The 19,074-nt window shown below is 36.1% G+C and overlaps 1 protein-coding gene across 11 annotated transcripts in view; it reads right to left on the reverse strand.

The window, feature by feature from the left end:
- KANSL1L (KAT8 regulatory NSL complex subunit 1 like) overlaps positions 1 to 19,074 on the reverse strand; it is a 146,771-nt gene that overhangs the window by 111,784 nt on the left and 15,913 nt on the right. For 10 of the 11 annotated variants that reach the window (XM_004262935.4, XM_049712103.1, XM_033428296.2 and 7 more), the window contains one exon: positions 17,897 to 19,013. In XM_004262935.4, coding sequence (XP_004262983.1) covers positions 17,897 to 18,984 — 1,088 coding nt within the window. In that variant the 5' untranslated portion in view covers positions 18,985 to 19,013. Of the gene's footprint in view, positions 1 to 1,802; positions 1,904 to 17,896; positions 19,014 to 19,074 lie in introns of those variants that run through there. The other variant, XM_033428341.2, reaches the window with a different exon arrangement.

Below are 19,074 nucleotides of genomic sequence, written 5' to 3' on the forward strand. Positions count from 1 at the left end.
AAAAAGAGCTAAACCTATGGAAAAAGTAGAATTGGAGTGAGAGGACTCAAAATCTATGGAATTAAGGACTATGGAGTCCTAACAAAACAATAACAAGCCGTATAAAAATATGAGTACAGTTGAGTTTCTACTGGCATTTGTATTAAGAGTAAGTCAGTCCATCCTTTAAAGCTTCATTTCCTGGAGCTCGTTTTTTCCTTTGATGTGGGTCCTTGAAGACATTCACTTCTAATAGAGACCAGTTTAATAAAAATTAAAAATATCATCTGGTGATAGTTCCTTTGTATTAAAAAGAAATTGATAAAGGCTATCTTTACAACTTCTTCAACAAAACTTGCAACTTCCTCAGATCTTTTAATATAGTAGAATATACAGCAATTTTTTGTTAAAATTGTTAAGGTGCCAATAAACCAGCACCTTATTGTATTATAGGTTACTTTTACAGAATATTCAGCATTTTTCTTATACTACTAACGCTTTCTCTTTAGTTGTGAAAAAGCTTGCCCCTGATCTTTCCAAAACAATAACAGGTTCGAACTTGTTTAGGGGAAAAGAATCCAAGCCGAATTCCACATATTATTGGCATCATTCCCCTGTATGCCAAATGTTAAAAGAAAACAATTTTCCTTCTCTGAAAAATTAAGTCAGAAACTTAGATATACATAAAGAGAAGAAGTACACTGGAGAATAACTAAGGGTAAAATAAGTTCTATTTTTCTTATTCTTAATGGATCTAACAGATAATGGATTTGTTTGTTCAAAATAACAATGGCAACAATGTAACCAATTAGGTATGCACATGTGTGTGTGCTTATAAATGCCTACATATGCTTATATGTATAAATGCAATGAACGACAGGAGTGATACAAGGGACAAAGACAACAGGATTTTTTGTTATTATAAGGTACTTGCAGTAACTGGGAAGAGTTATAGTATTATTTGAAAGTAAAGGTGGATTAGCTATAAAAATACATTGCAAACTTTAGGGTAACAACTAAAAAAAATAAATAAGAAGTATAACTGATATGCTAAGACAGGAAAGAAAGTAGAATTATATAAAATGTTCAATTAAAACTGCAAAACGCAAAAAACTACAAAAGCCAGAAAATATATGGAAGACAAAAATGGGAGAAAAGAACATGAGCAACAAATAGAAAACAGTGACAAATATGGTAGATATTAAGCTACTACATCAATAATCATTTTAAACATCAATGGTCTAAATACACTCATTAAAAGACAAAGATTGTCAGAGTGGATCAAAACACAAGACCCAACTAAATGTTGTCTACAAGAAACCCACTTTAAATATAAAGACACATATAGGTTAAAAGTAAGAGGGCAAAGTAGAAGGACCTTAAGCTTATCTCCTGAGATAAGAGAACACCAAAATCACAACATGAGAACACCAAAATCACAACAATCTGCAGAACAACCACCCTCTACAACTAAAGACATAAAGACGGAAACACAACAAGACTTATAGGAGGGGCAGACTCGTGATATCATCAAATCCCATACCACTGGTGGGTGACCCACAAACTGGAGAATAACTATATTACAGAGGTTCTCCCACAGGAGAGTTCTGAGCCCCATGTGAGTCCCCCCTATCTAGGGGCCTGGCACCAGGAAGAGGAGCCCCCAGAGCATTTAGTTTTGAAGGCCAGTGGGCTTGATTGCAGGAGCTCCACAGGCTTGGGGGGAATAAAGACTTCACTCTTAAAGGGCACACACAAAATCTCACACACACCAGGACTAAGGGAAAAAGCAGTAATTTGATGGGAGCCTGGGCCAGACCTACCTGTTGGTTTTGGAGGGTCTCCTGGGGAGGTAAGGGGTGGCTGTGGCCCACTCCAGGGTCATAGACACTGGTGGTGGATATATCATGGAGCATTCATCAGCAAGTGAGCTCTCTAGGAGGCTGGCATTTTGGCACCAAGACCTGACCCCACCCAACAGCCTGCAGGCTCCAGTGCTGGGATGCCTCAGACCAAACAACAAACTGGGTGGGAACACAGCCCCACCAATCAGCAGTCAGGCTACCTAAAGACTTCCTAAGCTCACAGCCACATCTAGGTATGCCCCTAAATACAGCCCTGCCCACCAGAGGACCAAAACCCAGCTCCACCCAAATGCAGGCCAGACACTAGCCTGGGACCAGCTGGCTCCTGGACCTTGGGTGTTGAGAGGGAAGTGCACTCCTGGGATGCATAGAATGTTTCCTATAGAGGGCCTCTTCTCCACGGTCAAGAAATGTAACCAACCTACCACATACATAAAAATACAAATAGCAATTTACACAAAATTAGGTGACAGAGTAATATGTTTCAGACAAAGGAATAAGATTAAACCACAAAAGAAGAACAAAGTGACATGGAAATAGGCAGTCTCCCTGAGAAAGAGTTGACAGTAATGATCATAAATATGATCAAAGAACTTGGGAGGAGAATGGATGCATAGAGCAAGAAATTAGAAGTTTTTAACAAAGAGTTAGAAAATATAAAGAACGAAACAGAATTGTAAAATACAGGACTTCCCTGGTGGTCCAGTGGTTAAGACTGTGTGCTCCCAATGCAGAGGGCATGGGTTCAACCCCTGGTCAGGGAACGAAGATTCCTGCATGCTGCACAGTGTGGCCACAAAAAAACAAACAACAACAACAACAACAAAATTGAAGAATAACTGAAATGAAAAATACACTAGAAGGAATCAAGAGTAGACTAAATGAGGCAGAAGGACAGATCAGTGAGATGGAAGACAGAGTAGTGGAAATCACTGCTGTTGAATAGAAATAAAAAAGAATGGAAAGAAATGAGGACAGTTTAAGAGACCTCTGAGACAACATGAAGCATGCTAATATTTGCATTATAGGAATCCTAGAAGGTGAAGAGAAAGAGAACAGGCCTCAGAAACTATTTGAAGAGATAATAGCTGTAAATTTCCCTATCCTGGGGATAGAAACAATCACCCAAGTCTAGGAAGTGCAGCGTCCCATGCAGAATTAACCCAGAGGAATACACCACAACACATTGTAATCAAAATGACAAAAATTAAAGATAAAGAGAGGATATTAAAAGCAACAAGGGAAAAGCAACAAATAACACACAAGGGAATTCCAATAAGGCTATCAGCTGATTTTTCAGCAGAAACTCTGCAGGCCAGAAGGGAGTGACATGATATACTTAAAGTGATGAAAGAGAAAAACCTACAACCAAAAATACTCTACCCAACAAGACTCTCATTCAGATTTGATGGAGAAATCAAAAGGTTTACAAACAATCAAAAGCTAGAAGAATTCAGGACCACCAAACCAACTTTACAGCAAATGCTAAAGGAACTTCTCTAGGCAAAAAAGAAAAGGTCACAACTAGAAACAAGAAAATTACAAACTGGAAAAGCTCACTGGTAAAGACCAACATAGAATAAAGGTAGGAAATAATCCATGCACAAAGCTAGTAGGGAAGTTAAAAGACAAAAGTAGTAAAATTATTTGTATCCACAATAAGCAGTTAAGGGATACACAAAACAATTAGATGTAAAATATATCAAAAACAATAATCATAAAGGGAGAACAGCACAAATGCAGGGTATCTAAAATGTGTTTGAAATTAAGAGATCAGCAACTTAAAACAAGCACATAAAAATATACACTCTGTGGGCTTCCCTGGTGGCACAGTGGTTGAGAGTCCACCTGCTGATGCAGGGGACACGGGTTCATGCCCCGGTCCGGGAAGATCCCACATGTCACAGAGTAGCTGGGCCTGTGAGCCATGGCCACTGAGCCTGTGCGTCCGGAGCTGTGATCCGCAATGGGAGAGGCCACAACAGTGAGAGGCCTGTGTACCGCAAAAAAAAAAAAAAAAATATATATATATATATATATATATATACACACTCCTATACAAAAACCTCATGATAACCACAAAACAAAATCTATAACAGATATACTCGCAAAAAAGAAAAAGGAATCCAAACATAACACTAAAGACAATCATCAAATCACAAGAAAAGAGAGTAAAAGAAGAAAGGGGGGGGAAAAGACCTACAAAAACAAATCCAAAACAATTAACAAAATGGGAATAGGAACATACACATTATTAATTACCTTAAATGTAAATGGACTAAATGCTCCAACCAAAAGATACAGACTGGCTGAATGGATACAAAAACAAGGCCCATATATTTGCTGCCTACAAGAGACTCACTTCAGATCTAGAGACACATACATAATGAAAGTGAGGGCATGGGAAAAGGTATTCCATGCAACTGGAAATCAAGGGAAAGCCAGAGTAGCAATACTTATGTCATAAAAAGTTGACTTTAAAATAAAGACTGTCACAAGACAAAGAAGAACACTACATAATGATCAAAGGATCAATCCAAGAAGAAGATATAACAATTGGAAATATATATATGCACCCAACATAAGAGCACCTCAATAGATAAGGTAAATGTTAACAGACATAAAAGGAGAAATTGATAGTAACACATTAATAGTGTGGTGACAGTAACACCCCACTTACATCAATGGACAGATCATCCACACAGAAACTCAAAAAGGAAAGTCAAGCCTTAAATGACCCATTAAGACCAGATGGACTTAATTGATATTTATAGAGCATTCCATCTGAAAGCAGCAGAATATACATTCTTTTTAAGTGCACATGGAACATTCTCCAGGACAAATAACACCCTGGGCCACAAAGCAAGCCTTGGTAAATTTAAGAAAACTGAAATCATATCAAACATCTTTTTGGACCACAACACTATGAGGCTAGTAATCAACTACAAGAAAAAAAAAAACTGCAAAAAACACAAACACATGGAGGCTAAACAATATGTTTAACTAAACAATCAATGGATCATTGAAGAAATCAAAGAGGAAATCAAAAAATACTTAGAGACAAATGAAAATACGACAATCTAAAACCTATGGGATGCAGCAAAAGCAGTTCTAAGAGGGTAGTTTATAGCAATACAACTGTACCTCAGGAAACAAGAAAAATCTCAAATAAACAACCTAATCTTATGCCTAAAGCAACCAGAGAAAGAAGAACAAAACGCAAAATTAGTAGAAGAAATCATAAGGAGCAGAGCAGAAATAAATGAAATAGATACTAAAATAAAAAACAGAAAAGATCAATGAACCTAAAAGCTGGTTCTTTGAAAAGATAAACAAAATTGATAAACTGTTAACCAGACTCATCAGGAAAAAAAGAGAGAGGGTCCAAATTAATAAAATCAGAAATGAAAAAAGAACAAGTTACAATTGACACCACAGAAATAGATCAGATCATAAGATACTACAATAAACAACTATACACTAATAAAATGGACAACCTAGAAGAAATGGATAAATTCTTAGAAAGGTACAATCTCCCAAGACTGAACCAGAAAGACACAGAAAATATGAACAGCCCAACTACCAGTAACAAAATTGAATCAGTAATTAAAAACTCCCAGCAAGCAAAAGTCCAGGAACAGATGGCTTCACAGGTGAATTCTACCAAATATTTAGAGAAGAGTTAACATTTATCATTCTCAAACTATTCCTGAAATGCAAAGGAAGGAACACTTCCAAACTCACTCTATCACCCTGGGCCACTATCACCCTGACATTAAACCTAGACAAAGATATCAAAAAAAAAGAAAATTATAGGCCAATATCACTGATAAAAATAGATGAAAAATCCTCAGCAAAATACTAGCAAACCGAATCCAACAATACATTAAAAGGATCACACACCATAATCCAGTGGGATCCCAGTGATGCAAGGATTTTTCAATATCTGCAAATAACTGAATCTGATATACCACATTAACAAATTGAAGCATAAGAACCATATGATCATTTCAATAGATGCAGAAAAAGTTTTTGACAAAATTCAACATTTATGATAAAAACTCTTCAGTAACCAGGCAAAGAGGTAGCTGACCTCAACATAAGAAAGGCCATATATGACAAACCCACAGCTAACATCATACTCAATAATGAAAAACTGAAAGCATTTCCTCTAAGATCAGGAACAAGACTAGACTGCCCACTCTCACCACTTGTATTTAACATAGTTTTGGAAGTCCTAGCCACAGTAATCAGAGAAGAAAAAGAAATGAAAGGAATCCAAATTGGAAAGGAAGAAATAAAACTGTCGCTGTTTGCAGATGACATGATGCTATACACAGAAAATTCTAAAGACACTACCAGAAAACTACTAGAGCTCATCAATGAATCTGGTAAAGCTGCAGGATACAAAATTAATATACAGAAATCTGTTGCATTTTTATACTCTAAAAGAGAAAGTAAGGAAACAACCATAATACTCTGATGAAAGAAATTGAAGATGACACAAACAGATGGAAAGATATACCATGTTCTTGGATTGGAAGAATCAATACTGTTAAAATGACCATACTACCCAAGACAATCTACAGATTCAATGCAATCCTTAGCAAATTACCAACGGCACTTTTCACAGAACTAGAGCAAAAAAACTTAGAAATTTGTATGGAAACACAAAGACCCCAAATAGCCAAAACTGTCTTGAGAAAGAAGAATGGAGCTGAAGGAACCAGGCACCCTGACTTCAGACTAAACTACAAAGCTAATCAAAATAATATAGTACTGGCACAAAAACAGACACATAGATCAATGGAACAGGATAGAAAGCACAGAAATGAACCCACACACTTGTGGTCAATTAATCGATAACAAAGGAGGCAAAAATATACAATGGAGAAAAGACAGTCCCTTCAATAAGTGATGCTGGGAAAACTGGACAGCTACACGTAAAAGAATGAAATCAGAAAATTCTCTAACACCATATACAAAAATAAACTCAAAATGGATTAAAGACCTAAATGTAAGACCAGACACTATAAAACTCTTAGAGGAAAATATAGGCAGAACACCCTTTGACATAAATCACAGCAATATCTTTTTCAATCTGTCTCCTAGAGTAATGGAAATAGAAACAAAATAAACAAATGGGACCTAATGAAACTTGAAAGCTTTTGCATACCAAAGGAAACCATAAACAAAACAAAAAGACAAACTACGGACTGGGAGAAAATATTTGCAAACAATGCTACCAACAAGGGATTAATCTCCAAAATATACGAACAGCTCATACAGCTTAATGTCAGTAAAACAAACGACCCAATCAAAAAGTAGGCAGAAGACCTAAATAGACATTTCTCCAAAGAAGACATACAGATGGCTAACAGGAACACAAAAAGATGCTCAATATCACTAATTATTATATTAATGCAAACCAAAACTACAATGAAGTATCACCTCACATCAGTCAGAATGGCCATCATTAAAAACTCTACGAATAGTAAATCCTGGAGAGGGTGTGGAGAAACAGGAACTCTCCTATAGTGTTGGTGGGAATGTAAATTGGTGCAGTCACTACGGAGAACAGTATGTAAGTTCCTTAAAAAACTAAAAATAGAGTTACCATATGATCCTGCAATCCCACTCCTGGGCATATATCCAGAGAAAACTTTAATTTGAAAAGATATATGCACCCAGTGTTCATAGCAGCACTATTTACAATAGCCAAGACATGGAAGCAACATCAACAGATGAATGGATAAAGAAGATATGGTATATATATACACAATGGAATGTTACCCAGCCATAAAAAAAGAATAAAATAATGCCATTTGTAGCAACATGAATGGATCTAGAGATTATCATATTAAGTGAAGTAAGTCAGAAAGAGTTAAGACAAATATCATATAATATTACTTATATGTGGAATCTTAAAATATGATACAAATGAACTTATTTACAAAACAGAAATAGACTCACAGACACAGAAAACAATTTTATGGTTACCAAAAGGGAGGGGGAGAGATAAATTAGGAGTTTGGGATTAACATATACACACTACTATATACAAAATAGGTAAACAACACGGACCTACTGTATAGCACAGGGAACTATACTCAATATCTTGTAATAACCTATAAAGGAAAATAATCTAATATATACATATATATATATATATATATGACTCAATCACTTTGCTGTAGACTTGAAAGTAACACAACATTGTAAATTAACTATACTTCAATTAAAAATAATAATAATTGTTTTATGTACAAGGCTAAACAGGTCCAGAGGGAGAATTGTAACCATTTATCTCACTAATAAGTAACTGCTATACTATAAAAAAAAAAAGAAAAAAAAAAAAACTAAACTGAAGAGACAGAGAAACTTAGGCCATGCTAGCACTAATCAAAAGAAAGTGGGAGTAGGTATGTTAATTTCAGACAGACCAAACTTCACAGCAAGAAAAGTTATCATTGATAAAGAGGGGTATTACATAATAATAAAAGGGTCAACACTTCAAGAAGATAACAATCCTTAATGTGTATGCATCTAACAAAGAGCATCAAACTATGTAAGGCAAAATTGATAGATGACTGCAAGAAGAAATAGATGAATCCACTATTATATCGGAGACTTTAACATTCCCTCTATCAGAAATGTGCAGATCCAACAGGCAGAAAATCAGTAAAGACAGAGATGAACTCAACAGCACCAGTAATCAGCTGGATATAATTGACACCTATAGCCTACTTCATCCAACAACAGCAGATTACACATTTTTCTCAAGCTAACATTAAACATTCACCAAAACAGACCATATTCTGGGCCATAAAACACACTTCAACAAGTTTTAAAAAACAGAAATTATATAATGTCTGCTGTCAGGCCACAAAAGAATTAAATTAGAAATCATTAACAGAATGGTTAACTGGAAAATCCCCAAATACTTGGAGATTAAACAACACACTTTTAATTAATACATGGGGTGAAGAAGAAATCTCAGTAGAAATTTTAAAATACTATGAATGAAAGGAAAATGCAAATACAAGTCTCAAAATTTGTGGGATACAGTGGAAACACTGCTTACAGGGAAAAGCCTAAGAGAAAAAACAGAATTTATAGCATTAAATTCATACATTAGAAAATAAGAGAGATCTAAAAATCAACCATCTAAGCTCCACTTTAGGAAACTAGAAAAAGAAGAGCAAGTTAAATCCAAAGTAAGTAGAAGAAATAATAAAAATCTGAGCAGAAATCAATGAGACTGAAAACACGAAATCAACTGAGAAAAATCAAAAAAACCAAAAAATGGTTCTTTGAAAAGATCAGTGAAGTCAATAAGTCTTTGTCCTGGATAACCAGAATTAAAGAGAGATCACAGAAATTACCGATATCAGAAATGAAAGAGGAGACTTCACCACAGATCCTATGAACCCTAAACGGATAATCAAGGAGTAACATGAACAACTCTAAGTCCACTAATTTGATAATGTAGAGGAAATGGGCTAATTCCTTGAAAGGTACAATCTGCCAAACCTCAAACAAGAAGAAATAAACAATCTGAATAGACTTGTATCTGTTAAAGAAATTAAATCAATAATTAGTAACCTTCCAAAACAGAAAGCAGCAGGCCCAAATGGGTTCACTGATAAATTCTACCAAAAATTTAAAGAAGAAATTTTACGAATTCTCGAGAATCTCTTTCAGAAGATAGAAGGAGAGGGACTACTTCCTAACTCACCTATGAGGTCAGCATTACCCTAATACCAAAACCAGATAAAGCTATTACAAGAAAACTACAATCTCATGAAGATAGACACAAAGAACCACAAAATGTTAGCAAATTGAATTTAAAAATGTATAAAAAGACTTACATACCATAACCAAGTGGGATTTATCCTAGGTATGCAAAGCTGGTTCAACATTCAAAATCAATTAATGTGATCTATCATATCAACAGGCATCATATTATCATATCAATATCACATCATTACATCATATCACATCAAAGAGAAAACAATCACATGACCATACCAATAGGTGCACAAATAGCATTTCACAAAGTACAACACACACAATGAAAACTCTTAGTAAACTAGAAAAAGAGGGAATTTTCTCAACCTGATAAAGATTATCTACCAAAAACTTACAGCTATATCATACTTAATTGTAAGAGAGTAGAACCTTTCCCACTAAGATCAGGAACAAGACAAGATATCCCGTCATCTCTCCTTTTCAACATTGTACTGGAAATCATAGCTAAAGCAATAAGACAAGAAAAGGAAATAAAAGATATACAAGTTTGTAAGGAAGAAATAAAACTCTGTTCACAGATGACATGATTATCTATGGGAAGAATCCAAAAGAATCATTTTTAAAAACCCTACAACTAATAAGCAATTACAGCAAGGTTGCAGGATACAAAGTTGATATACAAAAGTCAACTGCTTTCTCATATACCAGCAGTAAAAAAGCAGAATTTGAATTAAAAGCACATTACCATCCCCCAAAATGAAATACTTAGGTATAAATCTTACAAAATATGTATAAGATCTATATGAGGAAAACAACAAAACTATGATTAAAGATATCAAAGAAGAACTAAAAAATTAGAGAGAAATTCCATGTTCATGGATAGGAAGATTCAATATTGTCAGTATACCAGTTTTTCCCAACTGGATCTATAGATTCAATGCAATGCCAATCAAAATGCCAGCAAACTATTTTGTGGAAATAAACAAAATGATTCTAAAGTTTATATGGAGAGGCAAAAGACCCATGATAGCCAACACAATATTGAAGGAGAACAGCAAAGTCAGAGGATTGACACTATCCATATTCAAGACTTAGTATAAAGCTACAGTAATCAAGACAATGTGGTATTGGCAAAAGAACAGACAAACAGATTAACTGAACCAGATACAGAGCCCCCAAATAAATCCACAAAAATATGGTCAACTGGTTTTTGACAAAGATGTGAAAGCAATACAGTGGAGAAAAGGCAGTCTTTTCAATATATAGTGTTGGAAAAACTAGACATCCACATGTAAAAAAAAAAAGAATCTAGACATAGACCTTACACTCTTTCCAAGAATTAACTCAAAAATGATCATAGGGATTTCCCTGGTGGTGCAGTGGTTGAGAGTCCGCCTGCCGGTGCGGGGGACACGGGTTCATGCCCCGGTCCAGGAGGATCCCGCAGGCCACGGAGCGGCTGGGCCCGTGAGCCATGGCTGCTGGGCCTGCGCATCCGGGGCCTGTGCTCCACAATGGGAGAGGCCGCAGCGTTGAGAGCCCCGCGTACCACAAAAAAAAAAGATCAGAGAACTAAATGTAAAATGCAAAACTATAAAATTCCAAAAAGATAACATAGGAGAAAATCTAGGTGACCTTGCATATGGTGATGACACTTTAGACAAAACAAAGGCATGATCCATGAAAGAAATAATTGATAAGCTAGACTTCATTAAAATTAAAAACTTCTCCTCTGTAAAGACACTTGAAAGAGAATGAGAAGGCAAGCCAAAGGCTGGGAGAAAACACTTGCAAAAGATATATATAATAAAGGACTATTATCTGAAATATACAAAGAACTCTTAAAACTCAACCCAATTAAAAAATAGGCAAAAGACTTGAACAGACACCTCACCAAAGAAGATATATATATATGGCAAGTAAGCATATGAAAAGATGTTCAACATCATATGTCATTTGGGAATTGCAAATTAAAACAACAATAAGATACCACTACACATCTGTTATAATAGCCAAAATCTGAAACACTGACACCACCAAATGCTGGCAAAGATGTGGAGCAATAAGAACTGTCATTCGTTGTTGGCTGGAATGCAAAATAGTATAGCTACTTTGGAAGACAGTTTGGCAGTTTCTTACAAAACTAAACATACTCTTACCATATAATCCAGCAATTGGACTCCTTGGCATCTACGCAAATGAATTGAAAATGTATGTCCACACAAAAACCAGCATGCAGATATTTATAACAGCTTTATTCATAATTTCCAAAACCTAGAAGCAACCAAGACACCTTTCAACAAGTGAATGGATAAACTGTGGTTATAGGCAGACAATGGAATATTATTCAGTGCTAGAAAGAAATGAGCTATCAAGCCAGGAAAAGACAAGGGAAAAACTTAAATGCATAGTACTAAGTAAAGAAGCCAATCTGAAAAGGCTACATACTATATGATTCCAACTATATGACTTTCTGTAAAAGAAAAACTAAGGGGCTTCCCTGGTGGCGCAGTGGTTGAGAGTCCACCTGCCGATGCAGGGGACATGGGTTCGTGCCCTGGTCCAGGAAGATCCCACATGCCGCAGAGCAGCTGGGCCCGTGAGCCATGGCCGCTGAGCCTGCGCGTCCGGAGCCTGTGCTCCACAACAGGAGAGGCCACAACAGTGAGAGGCCCGCGTACCACAAAAAAAAAAAAAGGTGATAAATACAAAACAATTTGTCAACTTGATATTATACAAGTATAAAAGTACTCATTTGTAATTTATTAATATAATGTTATTCGTCTCTTTACTCTCTGAATGTCACACTGAGCTCATACTCCTATTTATCAAATTTCTCAAAGGGAAATTCATCACCTGGTTTTTTTCTTTCTACTGGCAAAATAGGAAGTGTTTATACAGAAAACTGAGTATTCATTTCTGCAGCTCTGCAAGAAATTATTTACTTAGCTCTTTCCCATCGTTCAATCTAGAAAGAGTCACCTCACAGCTTATAATTAAACAACTCTCCCTTCTTTCTTAGTAAATATCTGATTTTGTTTAAAAGAATTTCCTTATCAAGATAGCCAATTTACATACTGAAGTAAAAACTAAAAAGAAAATTTGAATACATGGAAACTAATATGGAAAAATGAAGAGATTTTTCTCCAAACACCCAAGATGGTTGAGTGATTTGGAAGATACTGGCAGATTTCCTCAGATAAGAAGCCATGTTTCTTCCTTTTTCTTACAACATTGAAGGATCAGAATATGTCTGTGTTAAAATCTATGAGTTTTCCCACATGCATCCTGGAAGAAAGTAACTAATCATCATTTCCCAGAAGAGAAGAAAAAATAAATAAATAAAAGCTAGAACTCTAATGCCTTACCACCAGATGAGAGGTAACATAATTGTAACACAGTATGTCGAACCCACCCACATCCCTTCACACATACCAGTTCAGCAGACACAGACCTGACTTCCAACTGCCAGCACCTGCATTTCTTTGAGGGCTTTTTGTTGTTGGTGCTTAAGCGGTCTTTGTCACTCAAGTGGCAGAACAGAACTGCCAGGGAATTAGTAAAACTAGGAATAGTCTTCACCCAGTAACTGATGGGATTTGATGTACAAATACTCCAGCTTCTTCACCTCTCAAATGGTTAACTCAGGCATGTATTTTACACTGGCTCCCCAAGTTTTCCATGGGATATTAAGCTCCAGTCTTCCACAACCATAAACTGCTTAATAAGGCACTCTTTATTGGCTATCAAATCAGTGCCTTATTAGGCATAGGTACTTTATATTAATTATTTCATCTAATCATCTCCAGAACTCTTTAAGGTAGACCAAAAAAGAGGAATCTGATTCAGTGGGTTAAGAATAACCTAACCATTGCTCAGAGTCACAGAGCAAGCCACGACTGTAACACAAGTATGTCCATAACTTGTGTTCCTTCACCAAAGGGACAGAACATGGAGGGGGGAGATTCCATTCATATTATAAGGATTATATCTCAAACCTACAAAAAATATAAAGTCCTCCTGTTTTGCTTTGCAAAGTAAATTGACTTTTTAGAAAAGTGCCTAATGCACATTAGTCTTTCAGCCACAAGTTATCTTTAAAGTGTATCAGTAATGTCATTATAAATTAATCTACTGTCTACATATAAATATATATTTTAAATAACTGGTAATGGCTAATGTGAGTACTTTCCAATTTCTTAAAACCATCATATTCCTTCACAGGTAAATTTCCTGACGAGAGTGATGGAGTGAAGGAACTTGTTTTTCTTATATGGGCTATAAACTAAAAAAAAAAAAAAGACATTAGTTATCATATAATCTAAGATTTTTAAGATAAGCATAATACACATATCAATTTTACTTATCAAAATTAAAATTTTAAATATTAGAATAAAATAATGACTTTCAAATGTCCATATTTTGGTATATTTTATTCATTCATTCATTCAACACACACTCATGCGGGTTCTAAGATGTATAAGATACATTTTGTGACCAGTTTGTTACTAGAGACCAAGGAAGAAAGGAGGGAAAAATCAAGTAAAGATATACTGCAGAATGGAAGAAGAAAAAATAAAACATACAGAAAGAGAAAATTTTACAGACTGCCAACCTTGATTTTTGTACCTTTACAGCTACATATACAAATAGAGAAAAATTCATTCATTCACTCAACCAACACCAAACAACCACTAAAAAGCAGACAGTGCTAGGAACTGGGTATACAATGACAGAAAAAGTAGTACTTGCCTTTAAGTTGCTTAAAATTAAGTTGCATAGCAAAGGAAGCTATCAAAAAATCAAAAGGCTGAATACTAAATGGGAAAATATATTTGCAAATGATATATCTGATAAAGGGTTAATATCCAAAATATACAAAGAACTCATACAACTCAACATCAAAAACAAACAACCTGATTAAAAACTGAGCAGAGTGGGGCTTCCCTGGTGGCGCAGCGGTTGAGAGTCCACCTGCCGATGCAGGGGACACGGGTGTTGGCCCGGTCCGAGAAGATCCCACATGCCGCGGAGCGGCTGGGCCCGTGAGCCATGGCCGCTGAGACTGCGCGTCCGGAGCCTGTGCTCCGCAACGGGAGAGGCCACAACATTGAGAGACCCGCGTACCGCAAAAAAAAAAAAAAAAACTGAGCAGAGGAACTGAATAGACATTTTTCCAAAAAAGACATACAGATAGCCAATAGGCACATGAAAAAGTGCTCAGCATCACTAATCATCAGAGAACTGCAAATCAAAACCACAATGAGCTATCACCTCACACCATTAGAATAGTTATTATCAAAAAGACAAGAAATGACAAGTGTTGATGAGGATGCAGAGAAAAAGGACCCTTGTGCTCTGCTGTTAGGAATGTAAATTTGTGCAGCCACTATGGAAAACAGTATGGAGGTTCCTCAAAAAATTTAACAATAGAACTACCTTATGATCCAGCAATCCATTCCCTGGTATTTATCCAAAGAAAATGAAAACACTGACTCGAAAAGACATGTGCACCCCCATGTTCATTGCAGCATTATTTACAAGAGCCAAGACACGGAAGCAACCTAAGTGTCCATCCATAGGTGAATGGAGAAGTTTTTTTTATATATATACACATACATACAATGGAATATTATTCAGCCATAAAAAAATGAAATCTTGCCATTTGCAACAATATGGATGACTCTAGAGAGTATTATACTATGTGAAATAAGTCAGACGAATACCATATGATCTCATATATGGAATCTAAAAAACAAGACAAGCGGAGCAAAACAAAAACAGACTAATAAATACAGAAAGTAAAAAGGTGGTTGCCAGAGGAGGAGGGTGTGGGGTGGTGGGGGAAAGAAGTGAAGGGGATTAAAGAAGTATATACCTCCATTTATAAAACAAATAAGGCACGGAGATGTAATATACAGCATAAGGAATATGGTTGATAATACTGTAATAACTTTGTATGGGGACAGATGGTTACTAGTCTTATATTGGTGATTACTTCAAAATGCATGTAAATGTCAAATCACTACACAGCATACCCAAAACTAACATAACATTGTGCATCAATTACATTTCAATAATAAAAAACCCTGCCCTAGGGCTTCCTTGGTGGCGCAGTGGTTGAGAGTCCGCCTGCCGATGCAGGGGACACGGGTTTGTGCCCCAGTCCGGGAAGATCCCACATGCCGCAGAGCGGCTGGGCCCGCGAGCCATGGCCGCTGAGCCTGCGCGTCCGGAACCTGTGCTCCACAACAGGAGAGGCCACAGCAGTGAGAGGCCCGTGTACCGCAAAAAAAAAAAAAAAAAAAAAAACCCTGCCCATTAGCTCTTCTCAACAACAAAATGTAAATAATTTACAGCATTTACCTACTAAATGTTATTAAATTGAATTACTTCAAAAGCATTATAAATAGAAAACCTGATAAATTTCTGGACTTCTTATAGAACACATTTGCTTAATAATGTGTAAGCATCATTGATATAATGTTGACAAAGTTGGATGGTCCAACAGAAAGTGCATAGGTTTAAAGTTTCACATACATGGGCAAGAAGCCTAGCTCCACCACTTATCTGGCTTTTTGACCATAGGTAAGTCACTTAGCCATGCTGAGCCTTTTTCTTATTAAGTGAAATAAAGATAACAACAATTACCTCCCATGGTTGTTGAAAGGATTAAATAATATATCAAATGTAAAGTAAATAGCACAATGCCAGTTAGAAAAATATGTCCTCAATAACTATTAGCTCTCATTCAAATCCATTTCAAATATAGTGATAACAGAACACCAAAAAGCCTGGAAATGCTCACTTTGTTTTATATTTTACTCCTTACTATAAAAATTAATATACTGACCTTCTACTTATTAGTAAAAATTAATGTATTCCGCTTCTAATTCTATAATGATTCTCACTTATCTTTGAGAATTTGATAAAAATGATGAACTTCTTCCTCCCCCAATGCCACATATATACACAGTATTTTGCATCAATTTAGGGACATTAACAGATTCTCTGAAAGCTAGATTAGAAACTATATTATAGCTGGCTGTTTAAAATAAAATTAATTCAAATTAAATAAAATTAAAAATTCAGTTCTGGGCTTCCCTGGTGGTACAGTGGTTAAGAATCCACCTGCCAATGTAGGGGACATGGGTTCAGGCCCTGGTCCAGGAGAATCCCACATGCCGCAGAGCAACTGAGCCCATGCATCACAACTACTGAGCCTGCACTCTAGAGCCCGCGAGCCACAACTACTGAAGCCCACGTGCCTAGAGCCTGTGCTCTGCAACAAGAGAAGCCACCACAATGAGAAGCCCGTGCACCGCAACGAAAGAGTAGCCCCCGCTCGCCGCAACTAGAGAAAGACTGCGCGCAGCAAAGAAGACCCAACGCAGCCATAAATAAATAAATAAATAAATAAATAATAAATTTTAAAAAAATTCAGTTCTTCAGTTGTACTGGCCACATTTCAAGTGCTCAATAGCCACATGAGACTAGTGCCTACTGGATAACACAGAAATAGAACATTTCCATCATCCCAGAAACTTCTATCAGAACTGTTCTGGAGTATTAAAATGGTATGATAAGTAAAACTATTTTTCTCTGTGCTTCTGTTTTGTTTTGTTTTATAAAATATCTAGGTATCTCTGTTTGAAGCAGATTCCCAAGAGGGTAGAGGCTGAATATTTTGCCTATCACTGAATCTCTAGGGTCCAGCACATAATAAGCATTCAATAGGTATCTAAGAGCTGACATTATAATTTTGTTTTGGTTATATTAATCTAGCAAAAATTGACTAAATTGGTAAAGACCAGAGCTGAAAGCTGTGAATACGAGCATATAGTTAAAAAAAAAATTTCTAAGTAGCAGGTCAATTTATATGTACTGCCAACTGATAAACTCCTGAAGCCAGTGAGGGCTACCTATGCAGACTTTAAATTTTTTTAGCTATACATTTTGGCTAGATAACTTAAGCAAAATTTTAAGCCCTGTCCACAGCCTATTCTATTCAAGAACAGGAAAAATACATATTTATAGCTAATTATTTTTCATTATTCCTATCTGGGTTTTTTCCCTAGATAGAGCAGTTGGGTAACTTATTTTTAAATAGTATGTATATATTCACAGACTGTCATTTTTAACAAAAGAAACATTTTAAAAATTCACCAAAGTTTTATAACTTAAAGATTATGGCATTAAGATTTTAGAAAATCTATTTCTTTTAAACATATCTTGAAATCAAGACAAAATTGCTGCTATATACAGAACAGTAAAAGGTCTAATAATAATTTTTCACTTACACTGACACATTTTTTCTAATGGTATATTCATCCAAATCGTCATCAGAGCTGCTATCAGTTGCATCAGAATCCAGACCCTCTTCAACATGAGACAACAGCCCTGTAGCAGACAGTGCAAATCTTTGGATTTCTGCAGCTGTACACCGTGCAAAGCCATTTTTTGTATCATTCCACAATTTATTCTCTGCAGTCAATAAGTTGATGTCTGGTTTAATTTCAGTGCATTTAGGTAAACTGTTATCCAAAATTGTGGTAGGTTCATGAAAAATCTTCATTTTGGGGAGCTGATGTTCCATAGAAAATTTCATTTGCTGACCACAGTGCTTAACAACATGCTTTGCCAGGAGCATCTGCAAATGTTTCTGAGTTCTTCTAGCTTGGCTAAGTAAAATTTTCTGTTTGCTTACACAATGAAGTAAACGAGCATTCACTTCCTCCTCTTTTTCAGCAGTTGAGGAACTAATAGGCACGTTTGAGTGGTCAGGCCCAATTTTGTTTTGAGCACAGTGCAATAAACCCTTTTTAATCTCAGCGTCACTATCTTTATCCAAAAGTGCATTCTTTTGGTACCACTTACAGTTTTTCAGTTGTCCTTTATCTACATTAGTGTCTTTGGTTATATTTGAATCCAAAATAATTTGTACATCTGTCATGCACTGACTTTTGGTATCTGACAGAGGTTCCTTTTTGATGAACTCTTCAGAATGAGAATGACAGATTTTACTGAGCTGAATGTTGCTACCATTACACAGTATGTTTTTCAGCTTATTGCAGTGGGGTTCCCCTAATTTCTTTTGTTTATAATTCTCACTGTATTTATTTAATGTAGCATTAGAACTCATTAAAAGAACAGTCTGGTAATGTTTTGAAGACTGAGAGGAGCCAAAATGTTTTAAATTCACAAAATTAGTGCTAAGAGTAGGTTCAGGTGTTGGAAATCCCAGCATCTGAGAGAAAGTGTCTCCTTTTAGCTTTTCATCTACCGTTCTTGGACCTTCCATGCATAGCATCTTGTCCGACTCCATGGTACTTGGTAAAGATGAAAAGCAGATACCCTTTGTTGCTGCCTCCCTCAGAGCTGGGGTCATGGCGAATCCTGCAGATAATTACTGCAAACCTAAAATAATGTAAAAATAAATGATCAAATATCAAGAAAAAAGTTTTATACTTTCCCCAAG

The sequence above is a fragment of the Orcinus orca genome, chromosome 7 (assembly GCF_937001465.1).
Source record: "Orcinus orca chromosome 7, mOrcOrc1.1, whole genome shotgun sequence".
Taxonomy (NCBI): Eukaryota; Metazoa; Chordata; class Mammalia; order Artiodactyla; family Delphinidae; genus Orcinus; species Orcinus orca.